At 35.8% G+C, this 17,010-nt stretch overlaps 1 protein-coding gene across 1 annotated transcript in view; it reads right to left on the minus strand.

The window, feature by feature from the left end:
- The window catches only part of LOC148947080 (protein KRI1 homolog), a 434,670-nt gene that overhangs the window by 341,976 nt on the left and 75,684 nt on the right, over positions 1-17,010 (minus strand). Inside the window, exon 5 of the mRNA XM_089096506.1 lies at positions 13,329-13,480. Within this exon, the coding sequence (XP_088952632.1) occupies positions 13,329-13,480 (152 nt within the window). The remainder of the gene's footprint in view (positions 1-13,328; positions 13,481-17,010) is intronic.

A 17,010-nucleotide genomic window follows, 5' to 3' on the forward strand; every position in this document is an offset into this window, starting at 1 on the left:
ATAAGTAGAAGATAGTAACAAAAAAAATAAACAAATAATTAAACCAAGATAGTAACAAAAATTAAACAAAGTATCCAAAAGATGAAAAAGCAAAGATTGATTGGTTTTAATTATAACAAAAGGGATCGGACTACTCAGTTTTGGCGTCACGTTTACAAACTTCCATTGGTGCAATTTTCAAATATTAAATTTCCGGCTTGTTTACTTCAATATGTTCTTTTTTCTTGAGGGTGGGGGGGGGGTACAGTCCCTTTAGCTCCCTTCCCGTGGGTGCGCGCCTGATATTAAGGTATCATTTTTAATACATGTATGGGGCTAGTCACCTTTTAATTCATGTTTAATGCATATTTGTTAACATGAGTAAGTAACCATTTTTTATGTAGCCTATTGTGGATGGCTATTGTCAACTTGACGCCCATTTTTATGTCATCAAGTGAATAATGATTAAATTTCTTGTGACATTATTTTTCGTGTTTTCCTTCTACTCAGATTTTTCTATCATGTTTGTGATATTAAAGTGAAAATTAATCAATTATAATTGCAACTAGTCTCTTTTTTTCCCTCCTATGCTTTATCCCTCTAGTCTCGTGTATTATTTAAGGAAAAATTATTTCTTGTTGTTATAGAAGAATTTTGTTCCCAATTCTCAACGATATATTTGTATTTGGAGAATTTCTTAATTTGTTGGAAATATTCACGCACCTTAAGGAAGTGAAAGGGATACGGAAGGTGTTGCATGGTTAGAATGGTGGTGGGCGCTAAGCGATTAAACCATAAGCAAAGTATAGTTCTGTTAGGAATAGCGAAGTTAAATTTGAGTCTCTTTTTCTTAGTTCATGAAGTAGTTAGACAATTGTTAGGTGTATTTTACCTTAGTGTTTATCTAGGCTAAAAATGGAGTCACCGTAAGATAGGGCTTGTAAAATTTAGTTATGGATAGTATATTTCCATCTCCCTCAGCACCTCAGAAATCAAAGGAATTAGAGAGTAATAAAATAGATTTTGCGTGTAGATATAATGATGTTTCGAGTGGAATTTCGGACCTTGGGTGCGATATTCGCTTGCAGTTTGAAGATTCGAAATACGTTTTACCGTGTGAGATTGGCCCTATAGGCCGTAAACCAGGCAATTTTTTTAATATTTTTCATCTGAATTACCAAGGGCTAAATACAAGTTATAGCTTTATGGAAGATTTCGCTAATATTTCTGTTTTTCAGGTGATAGCTTTAACTGAGACATGACTTAATGACCATAATTCACAGTTGCTTGGACTAGAGGGATATAATTTTTACACCAAAAATAGACAATTGCGTCAACATGGGGGGGCCTTGCCGTATATATTAGATCGGATATTGGAGTGGTCATTCAGAGCGATTTAACTGTTTATAGGGATATAGTGTTTGAGTCACTTGTACTTTATCTTCGTTTAGGTGCTTATTCTTGCTATTTAATAGTTCTCTACCGCCCATCGACTTCCTCATATAATGAGTTCTTTGATCTTTTGGACGAGCAGCTTGAAAAGTTGCCTGTGAATCTCCCATGTTTTTTGGGGGGTGATCTAAATGTTGATCTGGTTGAAATAAATGCAAAGAGCAGCCGACTATTGAATATTTTCATAGCATTTGGATTACTTCCATCAATCAACATTCTACGAGGGTCACGGATACATCCGCGACATGTATTCATAATATATCCTATAATGTTAATCCTGATTCCCCCCGCGTTGTTGTTAGTGACACTTCCGACCATTTTGGTGTGTTTTCTAGAGATGTTATTCCTCTAGGAAATAGTTGTAGGATAAAGAATGAGTTTTCTTGCCACTTTGCAAATAAAACAATTCCCTTGTGTTATAAGAATGTATTATCTCAGATATATTAAATATTGAATCTAATAATGAAAAAAGGCTTAATTTGTTTTACCAGATTATTTAAAGTGAATTGGAAAAGCATTGTTAAAGGAAAAAAGCACGGCGTAAGACAACCCTAAAGAAGCCGTGGGTAACTGCAGGACTTCTAAAATCGATGCGTATTAGAAAAAAAACACATAAATGTGATTTAAATGATTGAATATTTATCGCAATACTTTGAATCGATTATTAAGAAAAGCAAAAAGAGAAATTTACTCGAGGAAATTTGACGAAATATCGGGATGTCCGGCAAAAACATGGCGCATAATTAAGGAAGTACCTCAGCAGCCAGCGAAAACGATCCCACTTGAAATAGTAAACCAAGAAGGTGAAATACCAAAAAGTGCTGATGATGTTTCGGAGGTATTTGCAAATTACTTCTCAGTGGTAGGAAAACGTGTTACTGAAGGAATCAGTCCGATGTTACATGATCCAAGCATTTTTGACTACCTTGGTCATTTTGGATCTGAGGTTTCAATGTTTTTAGCACCTGTATTATTAAGTGAGATGAAGGTCATCTACGAAATAAAAAGTAATGCCTCTGGTTTTGATGTCATATCCTTAAGAGTGGTTAAATTTATTCTTCAATTAATTTAGAAGCCACTTTTGTCCCTAATCAATTCTGCATTAAAAGAGGGTTTCTTCACGTCACGTTTTAAAGTAGCTTTAAAGTAGTAGCTTTAACACGTTTTAAAGTAGCTCATGTGACTCTTGTTCACAAGGGTGGTGAGACAAATAATTAAATAATTATAGGCCGATTTCTCTTCTTCCTGTGCTATTACGAGCTAGAAAAGTGCTTCCGTCCCCTTCTTTATCTATATTTAGAGCGTCGTAATGCGTTAAATACTACCCAATTCGGATTTAATCATGGTTATACAGCAGAACAAGCAGTTGCCTATCTAAGCAGCGTAGTCAATCAAGCGGTGGATGAAGGATACAGGGTTTCAGCAATATTTACAGATATAATTTACAGCTACAGTATGTTCAAATTGATTCAAAGCGTTCATCAAGTTTTCCTATTACATGTGCAGTTCCACAAGATTCTGTTCTTGGACCGCTATTATTCTTAATTTTTGTAAATGACCTAAGTCAAACTATGTCTAGTATCAAAAACAATTTCCGTGAATAATTCCATGATCCACTAGAAGTGAGAGTACCGATGTTTGCTGATGGCACGTTGCTTGTTTGTCTTGCGAGAAGAGAGAGGGGATTACTTAAATTAAGTAAACAATCGTTAGACAGTTTCAACTTGGATGCGCGTAAATAAACTACGAGTTTATCCGGCTAAGAGTAGTTTTATTATATTCTCGAGAACAGCTACATATTATGCATGGATTTGTTGATTAAAATACAGTTATGGCGAGACTGAAAGGAAGTCTTGCGTCAAGTAATTAGGTATTATACTGGATGAAACTTTGTCGTTTAGGAAACATATTGAGAACATGTCAGCGATATGATCACGGAACATCGGAATGTTTAGAAAACTCGCACATTTTGTCCCGCATCGCATTTTAAGATTGTTGTATTTCCCTATAATACATCCGTAAATTTTGTATTGTTCTACGGTATGGTTAGGGACGTTTCCGTCACTAGTGAATCCGATTCGAGTTCTCCAAAATAATGCGATCCGCTTACTCTACAATAAATCTCTACAATAATGATTCTGTGAGATTGGAGCATGGAAGACCATAAATTTTACCAGCTGCTGGCCTACGGGATTTTATCACCTGTTATTTATGTTTAAGTACAATAATAATAATTTACCTTTATGCTTCTCAGGCATGTTTCAGGTAAGGTGTGACTGCCACAATTATAATACTCGAACAAGCAAGGCACTGTCGGCTCCAATTGCGATCGCTACAAGGTCGAAGTTCTCCTTTATTTATCGAGGACTAAATTTATGGAATAATAATGATAAGACAATTAATGACATGAAAAGGTTTGAAAAAATTAGGAATAAAGTTAAGGAAAAAGTGTATTCTAATTATGAGTTTAAGGTTATTATTTGTCATTTTTGTATATTTTATTTATAAAATTATGAAGTAGTAATGATAAGATAGTTAATGATATAAAATGGTTTGAAAAATTTAGAAATAATGTCAACGAAAAAATGTATCCTATATATATATATACATATATATATATATATATATATATATATATATATATATATATATATATATATATATATATATATATATATATATATATATATATATATATATATATATATATATATATATATATATATATATATATATATATATTATAGATATATATATATATGCATTTTGTTAAGTTCTATTTTTTATTAATAAATTTAACTTAAGTATATACCTTCACGAATTACCAAAACTATGTGGAATAAAGATTCGACTGAACTTTAAAGACGGTAGAAGGGAAAATAGACGATAAAGACGATTGAAGGCACATAGGGCGTCAACGAAGCCTCTACGATCGCCCCGAAGAAATGGCCCATTGATGATGTCTCCCATTCTGGTATTAATAAGGTTCAAGCCATTCTTAGATCTTGGTCAAATGTTATGCGTAATGTGTTATTTGGATGACCTCGTATTCTTCGGCCAGTGGATGTCCAATCGTAGGCTATTCAAGGAAGGCGTCATTGTTGCATAAGGAGGGTGTGGATCAAATAAGTTCGCTGCTTCTTCATTAGAACAGCCGTACAAATAGACTGGCCCCTTCTACTTCGAATTTATAATTTCTTACTCTTTGTAGTCAACTTAAATTTAGAATTTTCCTCAGACACACATTTTCAAATGGAATAATCCTCCTTTGGATCATTGGAGAATAGAGAGCGCATTGCTTTTAAAGAGACTTAACTGCAATCGTACGGAATAACTTGCACCTTCAAATGGTCATTAATGTGTTGTAGGCTCCAGTTTCAGTCAATTCTGCACTGTCCAATTCTGCGCTTAATTTTGGTCATAATTTTGGCTTCAAGATCAATCAAGCTACCAATGCATTTAAACTCCTTGGCCTACTCTACATCCTTATTCTTACAGTACAGAACAAGTGGTGGAATTGTGAACAAGTGGTGGAAATGTGATGGACGTTTTCTCTGACAATATAGTTAATAAAGAGCAGATTTAGGTTATTTTTCCACTCTTTTGACTCCTCAACATCCCTTCTCAGTAGGAATAGCAAATCAGAGCATGTTATAAAGGTTCTGAAACTATGCTGCTCTTCTTGAAGGTGCGAATCTAGTACATCTCTTAACCGATATAATATAACCGAAGTCAATAGTTCCCACGGTACTGAGAGAAGGGTGATTCCTCTCGAATTATCATACAACACCCTTTCGGAGAGCTTTTTCAGCCAAAGCAGCTTATCTTCAAAGAGCAGTCCTTTGTCCTTCCTAGCACACTTTTGACTACTTTGTCCTTCTCTTTGCACAGTAACCGTAAATCCGACTGAACGCACTGAGTGTCAGAGGATAAGAAAATACGATTTAACCTTGCGCTCGCCAAGCAGCTTCCGGATAGGGGATCCACTTTTCATTTGGTTTCTTTCTCAAACCAAGGTTTTCTTACACAACCACATAATACAAATTTTTACGTTTCTGTCCCTTTATTTTGATGTTTTCCCATTCGCTGAACTCCGCTGCTATGGCGTCGAAACTTATTTTGTAGAGTTATGCACAAGTCTCTGCTAACCTTTCAGTCAAGCACTTCGTCCGTATGGTGGGGCTTTCTCAGATTTTTCTGTGGGTTTATGTGGATTTTTCTGTGGGAACGAAGTTTGATCTGCATGTGTTCAATCATAAATTTATCAAGAGACTGAACCTCTGCTCCTCTATATCTTCGTACATTTAAAAGACTCTTACGCTACCTTGGAAAGATCAGCCAATTTACTTTGATCAGAGTTACTTTGGTATTTGACTCAGAGTTGAGGCGCCTGGTAAAGTCAATTTGTTTTGGGCACCGTTTCGTGATCGATTTTTTTTTAGCAATAATACAGTCTCAGTGCAAAATCAACTATTAAGATATCATTTTTATTAATCAAATTTAATTCCTAAAATTTTAGAAAAAGATCACCAACCGTTTCCAAGTTTTGCGTTCAAGTCACCAAGGCAAAAGAATAGATCATGTTTGGGATGTCTTTAGTGACAGCCTGTACTACTTCATTCAATGTGTCCTTGACATCATACTTGTACGCGCAAAGCAGACAATCACTGAGAACTTAAGGGTATTCTTTTGTAAATCCTGCTATCATGATCTCATCATTTGCAGGTGCCAATTTGAGAACACTTCGGTAAATTGGAAAGGATATCGGTATTCCTCCCCCTTCCCTATCTTGGGTATCATGACAGCTAAAAATAATACATAGCATTCCTCTAGGTTTTCTTGACACCTACCTTTCGACCGTGTTTCCCTTATGGCCAGTATATGTTATACCGCTTCATCTCTCTAAGAACTTGCCCTGTCTATGATAATTAATTAAAAGTTCCCATATTCCAGAAGTCAATTTTCCTTGGCTGTTTCGCAGTCAGAATCTTGTCCGGGTGCGAGCTGGGTTTGTTATTAATGAAAAAAATGATCCATCCGAGGCCATTGTCAACGTTTCTCTTGCCAGTTTTCCCCCCACAGAGACAGGTAGCAAGCCTGTAAACCAACCCTCCTCCTTCGTCCTTGGCTGGGATAGAATGTCATGTCAATTAATAAGCCCACTATTAACGCGTCAACTTGTTTATTTATTTCTTATTATTCATAAGACAGTTATAAATAACATAACCAATTGCTACGGATATTCTGTTTTTTGTAAATAAAAGAAGCCATGCTATGATAGAACTAGCAAATTTTCCATTTTATTTTTCCATACGTGAAAAATGCTCATTTAGAGATTGCTTTTATTTCTGTACCTTTTAAAATCTCAGGATATAAATGCTAACAAATGTAATTATTCTACTAGTCTAATACTCTTGATTTTCTTCTCTCATTTTTATTTAACAAGAACTAGATGCACGCGGGGGAGCATATTGAGATAGGATCCCAAGAAATTTCAAAGTTTTTACAATTTTCTAATGCGCTGCACGCATTGATACTCTTTTGTATTTTTCAAATTTTCCCCCTTCACCCTACAAAAAGTCTTGCATACATGCTTGATAGCAGCTAAACTTTCAAGGTTGAAGGGCCTTTTTTCTCTTTTTTTTCCTTTTTTTTATGTGTAGAACAATAAACCCTTTTAAATTATCGATCTACTAAGTAAATCGCTGGATTCAAAATATATTTCAATTTTACAAAAGGAAGCCTGAAAGGAGGGAAAACAGATGAAGCAGCCACTCTTTATAGCCCCTTGCTTGTTATAGAGTTCTGTTTTTTTATGGTTTCTTGCTTAAGGAAGCCCTTATTGGAAAAAATTTTCAATTCATCAAATCAAACGACTTAGAAGACGGGTCTTGGAGCGGATCACACAGCTCTTTAAGGAAAAGAAAAAGTTATTAAAATGATGGGGAGGTAAAAGCATTAATACACACTCAGTGTATACAGGAAGCTGAAAGACTGGGACCAGCCTTCCTAAATTTTCAAGATTTGTACACCTGCCGGCGATGTATCACAGGTTGCCTTTAGAGTCATATTACCCAATAGAGGTTATTTGGGGATTGGTCGTGACTGATACAAAAGAAACATGGTTTAAAGAACTGATCTACAAATTCTTCACCTTTAACGGGGAAATTGGCTAGCTTTTTAACTTGCACTTGGAATGCAATCAATTTATACTTCAAATCAATTACAGTTGCAGCATTCGGCAACCAAAATCCGCATTGGAAAACAATAAGTTACAGGTAAAAAACAACTATTGCAACAGAAACCCTTCTACTACAAGACTGATTAGGTTACTTAGCCACCTGAAATCTTATAATTGTTAGTGATACCATTAAAAAAGACAAGTGTTTTGAAATCAGGTAACGGACCAGAATCGATACACCAAGGAGGAATCGGGATTAGAATTGGAATAAGAGGAATCACGGGATCTTCCCATCATTATAATCATCATCATCATTATAAGAAAAACCACTATGATTCAAAATATTAACTTCAGACCTATGCTCTAGAAGCGGATTACATAAATGACACCAACCTAGCTTTTTTAACTTGATTTTTTTTGTCTTTATCTTCTTCATAATGAATATGTACGCAAAGCGAAAGCTACGTTTTAATCACGAATCTTGAATATCCTAGCATACATTGTCTGCTACAAAATTTCTGACGCCAATTCTCCATGGCAATGGAAAGTCAGTACAAAAAATAAAGGGCAAATATCTTTACTTAGCGAATAAATAAAAAAAAGAGAGAAATATAGAAACTTCTACATAGATAGCTTAACAAAACCTTACTTATTTAATTTTAGCAATTTCCGATGGCTTTGAAAATGGGAATCACGTGAGAAACTGATCAATGGAAGCTTTTATTAAGCGTCGTAATGAGGAAAACAAATTTTAAAATGAAAATAAAAATGAATTCTGATGCTTAATGAGGTTTCCCCCGCGCATAAGGATATTTCAAGTTGAAAACGTTAAGATTTTTTTTTAGCCTACCGTATATCCTATTTTTATCTTATATCATATTTTTTTATATTATACAGAAAAATAACAATAAAAGATGGGGAAAATACGCAAACGCTACACGAAGTAGATGAAAAACATACAAATTATAATGACGTAAATAGCGACCAAGCATTTCCATCATAAATACAAACAAATAGTAGAAACAACAGGGAATTTTTTCTTAAGACAGTGGAACCTTAACCATAAATGAATATTTCGACCCTATATCCAAGGTCCGTCCTCAGCAAAACAAATGAAAATTTAAAATACTCAAATTAAAATACGACCATTAAAGCTAAAAACGTAATATAACAGTCCTAGCATCCTTACCTCAGGGAAGTCCAACCGGGACTCCTGGAGCAGTTGACCTATGATATCTTTTATTTTATTAGTTTAGGGAGAAAATACACTAATATCATTAAGCAACAAAAGTTCTTAGAATCTTGTAGAAATAAAAACCTTATTCCCAAGTCTTTAAGATACAGATTACACTTTAAAATGTCTGGTTGAACTTCCCTGAAGTAAGGATGCTAGGACTGTTTTAAAAAGTTTTTAGTTTTAATGGTCGTATTTTAAAGAGTTTTTTTTATATTTTAATTTGTTTTGCTGAGGAAGGCCCTTGGATATAGGGTTAAAATATTCATTTAGGGTTAAGGTTCCACTGCCTTAAGAAAAATTCCCTGTTGTTTGTAATTATAATGACAAACATGTCTAAACATAAAATGAATATTTAGACATGCGATCACGGATAGATTTGCAAAAGAAAAACATGAAATGAATGAAAAATATGCAAACAAATAAAACTTGTAATTAAAACAAGAACTTTTCTGTACAAATGCAAAAACAGTCCAAAAATTCAGCTCCACATCCGAAAGCCTTTATCAAGAGCGAAACAAGCTAGCACATACTAAAAATTAACATAAAAAGATACAAAAACCATACATACCCATTAAAAAGGAAAAAAAATAGACTAACCCACGTACGATAAACTATAGTTGTTCTTGAAAAAGAAAAATGGCATGGCGATCATACACAAGCCCAATATAGTCAAAATGCTGTATTTCGTAAGTCCGTGGTTGCCTTCTGATATGAAGTTCTGACAATATGACAGTATCTTTTCATGCAAGAATCTGTCGTTGAGCCTAGATTAAATGTCAACATACTTCTGCGAGATAGCTCAAGAAAAAAATCATTCAATTTTTTAATCGTAATAGTATTAAAAGCCTTTAATCTGTCCTCATCCTAACTGCTTTAATCTAGCTTCCACATCATGCTTTTTTTTTCACGAAAAGACTGTTCCATTTGGTCAAAACCTCATATCAGGAGACAACGATGGACATATAATGCAACATAATATATAGAATATACATATGATATAGAATATACATATAATGCATAGAATATAATACAATGGAATAACATAACATAGTATAGAATAATAATGAAATATATATTAATAATATTATAATATAGAATGATATAAAAACATAAATAGAATATAATACATCATTTTCACTGCCTTGTGCTTGTGTATGATTGCCATGTCAGATTTGTTTAAAAAAAACAACAACTATAATTTATCATACGCGAGTTCCTTTTTTTTCTTTTCGTTGTTCAGAGTTTGTGCGTTTTTCGCATCTTCTTAGGTTATTTTTTTTTTAACACGTTATTTCGTTTAATTTAGTTTTTTTTTGAGTTGGTAATAGTCAAGGACCCAGCAAACGAAATTCTAACATCACAGGCTTCAACGAGCTGAAGAATGTTTGAGGAATTTATCAGGGGCAGAATTGGTTGCTGAAAACGAATATAGGCGGGCGCAACGAAAATTTTGTGCGCCAAAGGAGATATCACCTAATTTGCAAAATCGATGACGTCATTAGCTATATTTTCTGTTTTTTACCTAGATGAGAGGTATGATCTTAGAATGTGAAACAGAATAAGGTACTGAGAGAGAAAAGAAAAAATGATGAGCACAATCAGATCTAGCTTCCTAACTGCACATTATTAAAACATACCTAAGTGGTGACACGGGAAACCAACTTTCGTGTACTTGCATTAGAGTTATGTTCAAAGGGGGAGGAACAGAGCAATTGGGGCTGCACAGGAAGGTGACATCATATTTGCAACTCCATTCCGCTTGTGGTGTCAAAACAGAAGCCACTTGGAATAAATTAAAGTGCACAGATATTGAATCCTAGCTTCGACAGAAGTACGTCCAAAATAAAAAAAAATAGCTGCAGAAATAGAGCTTTTAATAAAAAAAAAAGAAAAAGAAAAAGAATCTAAAGAAAATGACCACAAATTACGCATGTGTTATACATCTTCGGGCGAATTATCACACTTTCCCGCACAAGCACACCAAATATCACAAAATCGAGGAAGGCATTTACAGTTCTTGGAGCACTTTTTCCTACACTCACAAAAGAGTTGTGAATATTCCGACGGAAGCGCTTGAAACAACAGGAGAAATATCTTGTCCAAAAAATTGTCATTCATAGCTCGCAGGGCTGGGTAGAGATTGTCTTACAATCAATGAGGCATTCCAGATTGCAAGTCGATAGTAAGAACTCCTACAATGTTCCACAAACGCCCCCTCTGTAGGAGGCAATACTTTCACCTCCTTACGAGGGTACACGTGTTTTCGTAAAACAATGAGGAAAAACTGTTTAGGATCCCTTCCATAAGCGCTAATTATCACCTTTCTTGCAACATCTTGGAAGGAGAGCATACTGGCTTTCGTGAAGGTTTAATCCCTCAACTTCTGTATTGCACACTGAATCTCCGTGTACAGACCGCTCTTCTTGGCGGACGCTAAGCATGTTCGTTTTCCTTTGGAGAAAAAGTAACTCGTTGTGTCACACCCCGAAATGCTGTGAATGAACGTCAGGGAGTTCAGCAATTGCTTCTCCGTTCTCTGGAATAGAAGATCAATGGGGACATAAAAATTTGGAAACTTCACAAGGAGTTGAGGCACAACATTCTCCCCAGGAAAAATGTTAAGGAGACGAGGGAATTGGTCCACTAGTATCACAACTATATCAGTATCATTAGCACAAACAGTCACCCTTTCAAAGCCGTTTCTGAAGCAAAACGCAACGTGCAGAGCCATTCTGGTGTCCGCTTCCTCATGTGTGCTACATAGAAATAGCTCGAAACTAAGCAAATCAACATCATGACTTAAACACACAGCTCTCATCCTGCCTTCAAATCCTCCAGACAGCCATACACGCAAGATGTCGGCAGTACTTAAGCTGCTTATATAGTCAAATCCATTTGCTTCCCATGTTTCATAAATTGCTTTCATCAAATTTGCTTTGCTCTTCGTATTTGCAACAATCTTTGCCCAGTTTCCAATTTTTGTGCTAGTCGAGAAGGAGTGGACTGTCGAGCAGCGGCCACGTAACTGGTGACATCCACTGCAGTCCTTCAGAGACATACTGCCACCATTTGGATCAGTGTGACCAAACAGTCCGTCATACCTGTCACCGACGATATGAATTTCACTTGCTGTTTCAGGTATCCCTTTCAACATGGCTTTAAGCAACCGCATGGCATAGATTTCGACGGTTTCATGTTCAGCTGGTGGCTTTTGGCGAACCAGTGGCATGACGTCGATAACGAAGGCTTCACACCTATACAAGCAACGTTCCTGTTTTTACAATTGTCTTGTCTTGTTGAAGACTAATTGTCTTGTTTTTACAGCAACAGTCTAACACACCACTCTCCTGCAAAAACCAAATATCAGCTATTTCACTTAACAGTTAGTCAGTCCTTTGTTGGCTTTAAAATCTTCGATTATCAACAAAGTGATGATGTTGACGTTCGTGTAATGAGATCGCATTGCTAGGTAGCGCTCCCGTGAAATTTCCGCTAGTTGCATAAGTGTAGCACAAAGAGGGTGTCCGAGCATGGAAAGATCTGGGTCACATCGGGGGAGTTAGGGTGGGAGATGGGAGAGAATGCAAAAATACTTAGTATTGCACAGAGTATAACTATTTCACGCTAATCTCGATCAGTTGAAGAACTCGCAAATTCTTAATGCTTGCAACTGCAAATTAAAGCAAGGTAGATGTGAAAAGTAGAGTAGAGAGATAATACTCCCCCTCTACTTTTGAAATCCTTCATTAGTGGAATTTGATCTGAAATTGCACTCATAGAGAGATATTCTACCAGACAGAATGCTCAAAAAACTCCCCAGAATAAAAATATACCCAATCTTTGTTTTTTTCCTATTTCTGCAGATACGCCCCCTTTGCAATTGGCGCAAGGAATTTTAAATGCGCCCCCAGACATTCGTTTTCAGCGCTTGTTTCTGCCCTAGATTCCATATTCAAACCTTCTTCAGCTCGTTGAAGCCTGGTAGCTATTTTCTAGCGATCTTTCGTTATCGTGGGTCCTTGACTATAAAGGCTTCCGGATGTGGAGCCGAAATATTGGAGCTTTTATTGGTATTCGCAAAAAAGGAGCTTTTTGTTTCAAAGCTCACTGTCTTAATTGGAAATTTCACCCTTTGCATTTTCATTTCATTTTAAGTACAAATGGAAAGGCAACATGGTCTAAGAACTTATTTAGAAGTACACCCCTCAATTTTGGAGCCCCTAGACATCAGCCCTGACTTGTCTATTTATGTATATAGACCTCACGTATTTTTTACACAAACATGAACATCAATCATTGTAATACACATTTATGAATTAGAAATCGAGACATTTCAAGACCTCAGCCCAGATACACGCACCCTTGTTCAAAAACTGAATCCTCCCCTCTCTTAACACTGACACAAGTTCCAAGCCCATATATCCACTTCTGAAAAATAAATCCTGATCTGTCAAAAGGGCAAATAATGCAAACATTTACCTTCTCTTTATCCGATTTTTTTCGAACTATTAGAAGATCTTCACTTTCATCTTCGTCGGACTCATCAACCAAATGCTTTAAACTTCTCTTTATTTCTTCTTGTTCTTCAAAATAACCCTTGCTCTGTTTTTCTAAGGAAGTCCAGTCATTACCTGAAAAGGCCAGATACAAAATTGGCTGTTTTTTGCAATGACAACCCCAATGCTTTCCTTTTTGTTTCGATTCGACGCCTTTTCTTAGGGTTTTCAAGCTGTCTTTCGAAATTCCCTTAAATATGTTTTCTAACTAAGATTTTACTTTTAAGAGTAATTTACATGATAATTACGATTCCTTATTCAGCCGGAAATGGCAATTTTTTCGCACGTGCCGTTTTTTTTAAACGTCTTTTAAATTTTTGTATTTATAGTTGTTGCCTTGTTGAATTTCATTGTATAATAGTTATCTGGATCGCACCTTTTATTTGTAGGTGTCTAGCACCGCGCCCAAAAATTTGGTTTCAAGATCATCTTTAAAACTTATGAAATTTATCAAATAAAAAAACGAATTTTTTTTCTGCTGAAAGTAAGGAGCAACATGGAAAAACATTAAATAAAAGATAATAAAAGAACAAAAGAACAAAAATATAATAAAAGAGCTTAAAATAAAAAAAAGTTTTTTTCTGCTGAAAGTTAGGAGCGATCCGTATATAAGGGAGATTGTCCCATACTCAATATCCCGCTCTTTACGCAATATTGGCTCACCTGAAAACAATAATTCCACATTTTGTTTCTTGAAGAGAAAAATTTAAAATAAAAAACTAGATATGATAAATAGATTAAATAGAACTATGCACACTTTCTTATATTTTAATGGAAATATAATAATCCCGATAAAATAAATGCAATAATCAAGTAAAGTCATTCTGGCCGCCCCGGTGCACATACAATCAAACGAAAGTTAAATCAGTTGAACCTTGAAACTTAGAAATGTTGCATAAAGCATCGTTAAAAACTTGAAAAAGGGATAAATTCTAGACAACTGGCAGTAACGGTAATGAGTATGTTCAGGGACACTTTCGGCAACAGCGCCCCAGAATTGAACCATGCTCCACTTCATGGCCCCAATTAATATATACACACACACACATACATATATATATATATGTATATATAATCCGCTGATTTTGAATTGAAGTTATCAAGTATTTTACAGTAGGTTGCATAGGTTGCATCAAAACATGGCTAATTGCAGTGTTTCCACTTATGTTTTCATACAATCTGTAAAATCTTGACAATTTTCGGGAAAAAATCGGGAGATGGCTCTCAGGATTCGGGAGAAAATCGGGAGATGGATCTCAGGATTTGGTAGAATTTCCAATATTTTGTACTTTGTATTGAGTTTTTGGAGGTGTTCGAGCGATTTGAGTATAAAGTACCACATTCTAAATGTTTGGAGTGCAGATTTACTGGAGCCAGCTACAATTCCGGAAAGAAAATTCGGCAATTAACGTTGTCAAACATGACAAAAGGAAGCAGCGAGAAGCTTGATATGTATTTAATTTTGAAACTAAGTGCATTTATATTTCATTCAGACTCTAAAGCTGTTTAATTAAGACATTTTTCTTCATCGACCCCTGCTTTTTCTCGCCCTTTGAGATTCCACACGAGATCCCACTAATTTCAGGACTGGGACAGAAAATCTGGACGAATTAGGGACACTAGGACTTTGGCCATTGAGTCTGAGTTGAGTGGATAATCTTTTTTACCACCATCCCCAGAGGTATTCACAAATGATAAAGAGAAAACGCAAAGTCGTAGCTCATTAGTATTGATATAACTGATAAAAGTATACAAAATAGCAAAACTTTCAGATACATATACCGCATTACATTCATAATCTGTGTCTATCGCTTGGCTTTTTATGTGAGAATTCTCCTCTGATCATGCAGTAACTCAGCTGTGATGGCATACGCTACTACTTCTTTTAGCCTCTTTCTGAGGGGCTGGTCAACCGTCAGTGTGTCTGCTGTAACTCCGTCTTGTTTCATTTCAAGTTTCGTCTGAGTTGTGGAAGTCAAAGTTACTGTTACCAAATGATTCCTTCTGTCTGTCTTTACTTCTTGAATAAGCTGAACAGTCTTTCTGAAGCCACGTTCGAAATTGGCAAGGAACGCAAGTATTGCACAAACTTTGCTAAGTTTGGTTTCCATGGTGGTGTCTCGCACTCAAAGCCGATTTCCAGTAATCCACGGCTGTCACAGTCACTGTTTTATCATCATTGGCACTATCGGAATGTTCCCACCATTATTTTGTCAATGGCACTTTTCGACCACTAATTGTACTCGTTTTCATCCTTTCAGTAGAGATGCCCCTATTGACACGATTGCCCACCCCTGCTGCCACCTACAACTTTTTTTTACATAATTTATGTCTGTTTGTTGTCAGTGAGAATGAAAAAACAGGAATTTTCTCACTTTGATGGATGTTTTCTTGGATGGTTATGTGTGTTGGTCAAATTATTTGATGTTTTTCATGGATGTCAACAGTAATTTATTTCTGTTTTATGGTTTTTGTCAGTGAGAATGGAAAAACAGTATTTTTCTCACTTGAAAAAACAGGAATTTTCTCACATTGATGGTTGTTTCATGGACGGTTATGTTTGTTGATCAATTCATTTGATGTTTTTCATGTATGTAAACAGCCATTTATGTCTGTTTTATTGTTTTTGTCAATGAGAATGAAAAAACAGGAACTTTCTCACTTGAAAAAACAGGAATTTTCTCACATTGATGGTTGTTTCATGGACGGTTATGTGTGTTGGTCAATTTATTCGATGTTTTTCATGGATGTCAACAGTAATTTATGTCTGTTTTATGGTTTTTGTCAGAGAGAATGGAAAAACAGGAACTTTCTCACTTTCATGGATGTCAACATCAATTTATGTATGTTTTATGTTTTTTTTCAGTGAGAATGAAAAAACGGGAAATTTCCCACTTTCATGGATGTCAACAACAATTTATGAATGTTTTATGGATTTTGTCAGTGAGAATGGAAAAAAAGTATTTCTGTCACTTTGCTGTCAGTCATTAATCAAATTGTTTCCGGGCAAAGTTTAATAATGTCTGAAAGGTGCTGCTCCAGGACTAGATCCAAGTCATTAATGACATTGCCTCGGAAATAGTTCTACTGGTTGAACTCCAAAAGATATTCACAACCAAACGCCATGGAAACAATTCTCCAAGAAACATCTTAGCGATGAATAGATTTAGCGCGGGAATCAGGTTTCTTAGTAATTTGAAATGTGACAGAGCAGAGATGCCAAAAAACAAAAGGAACACGCTGAAATTACGTTTAGGGGTTATTTGGGCGAAACCGTTTTTAGACATTTTATGGAATTATTTCGGCGAAACAGTTAGAGACATTTTAAAAGATGATTTTAGAAGAGGATTTGAGGGTGAAACTCTGTGGTCGTTATAATACACAAGTTGTATTTGAACAGTGTCGTGAGGTTCCCTACCCCAACCCCAAAGGGCTTCGATCCCCCCACCCCCACCCCGAAGGAATTCACCAGTCCCCATAGACCCTCCAACCTTCTCAATAACCACCTCGCCTACAAGGGCCCCCCACACCCAAAAAGGCCCTCCCCGGGCCCCGGCGTTTGGTGGTGTGCGTTGTCTGAAACCTATGATTTGGGGTGTATGGGT

Source organism: Artemia sp. Qi Xiang Cuo, chromosome 11, assembly GCF_049724085.1.
Source record: "Artemia sp. Qi Xiang Cuo chromosome 11, ASM4972408v1, whole genome shotgun sequence".
In the NCBI taxonomy this organism is placed as follows: Eukaryota; Metazoa; Arthropoda; class Branchiopoda; order Anostraca; family Artemiidae; genus Artemia; species Artemia sp. Qi Xiang Cuo.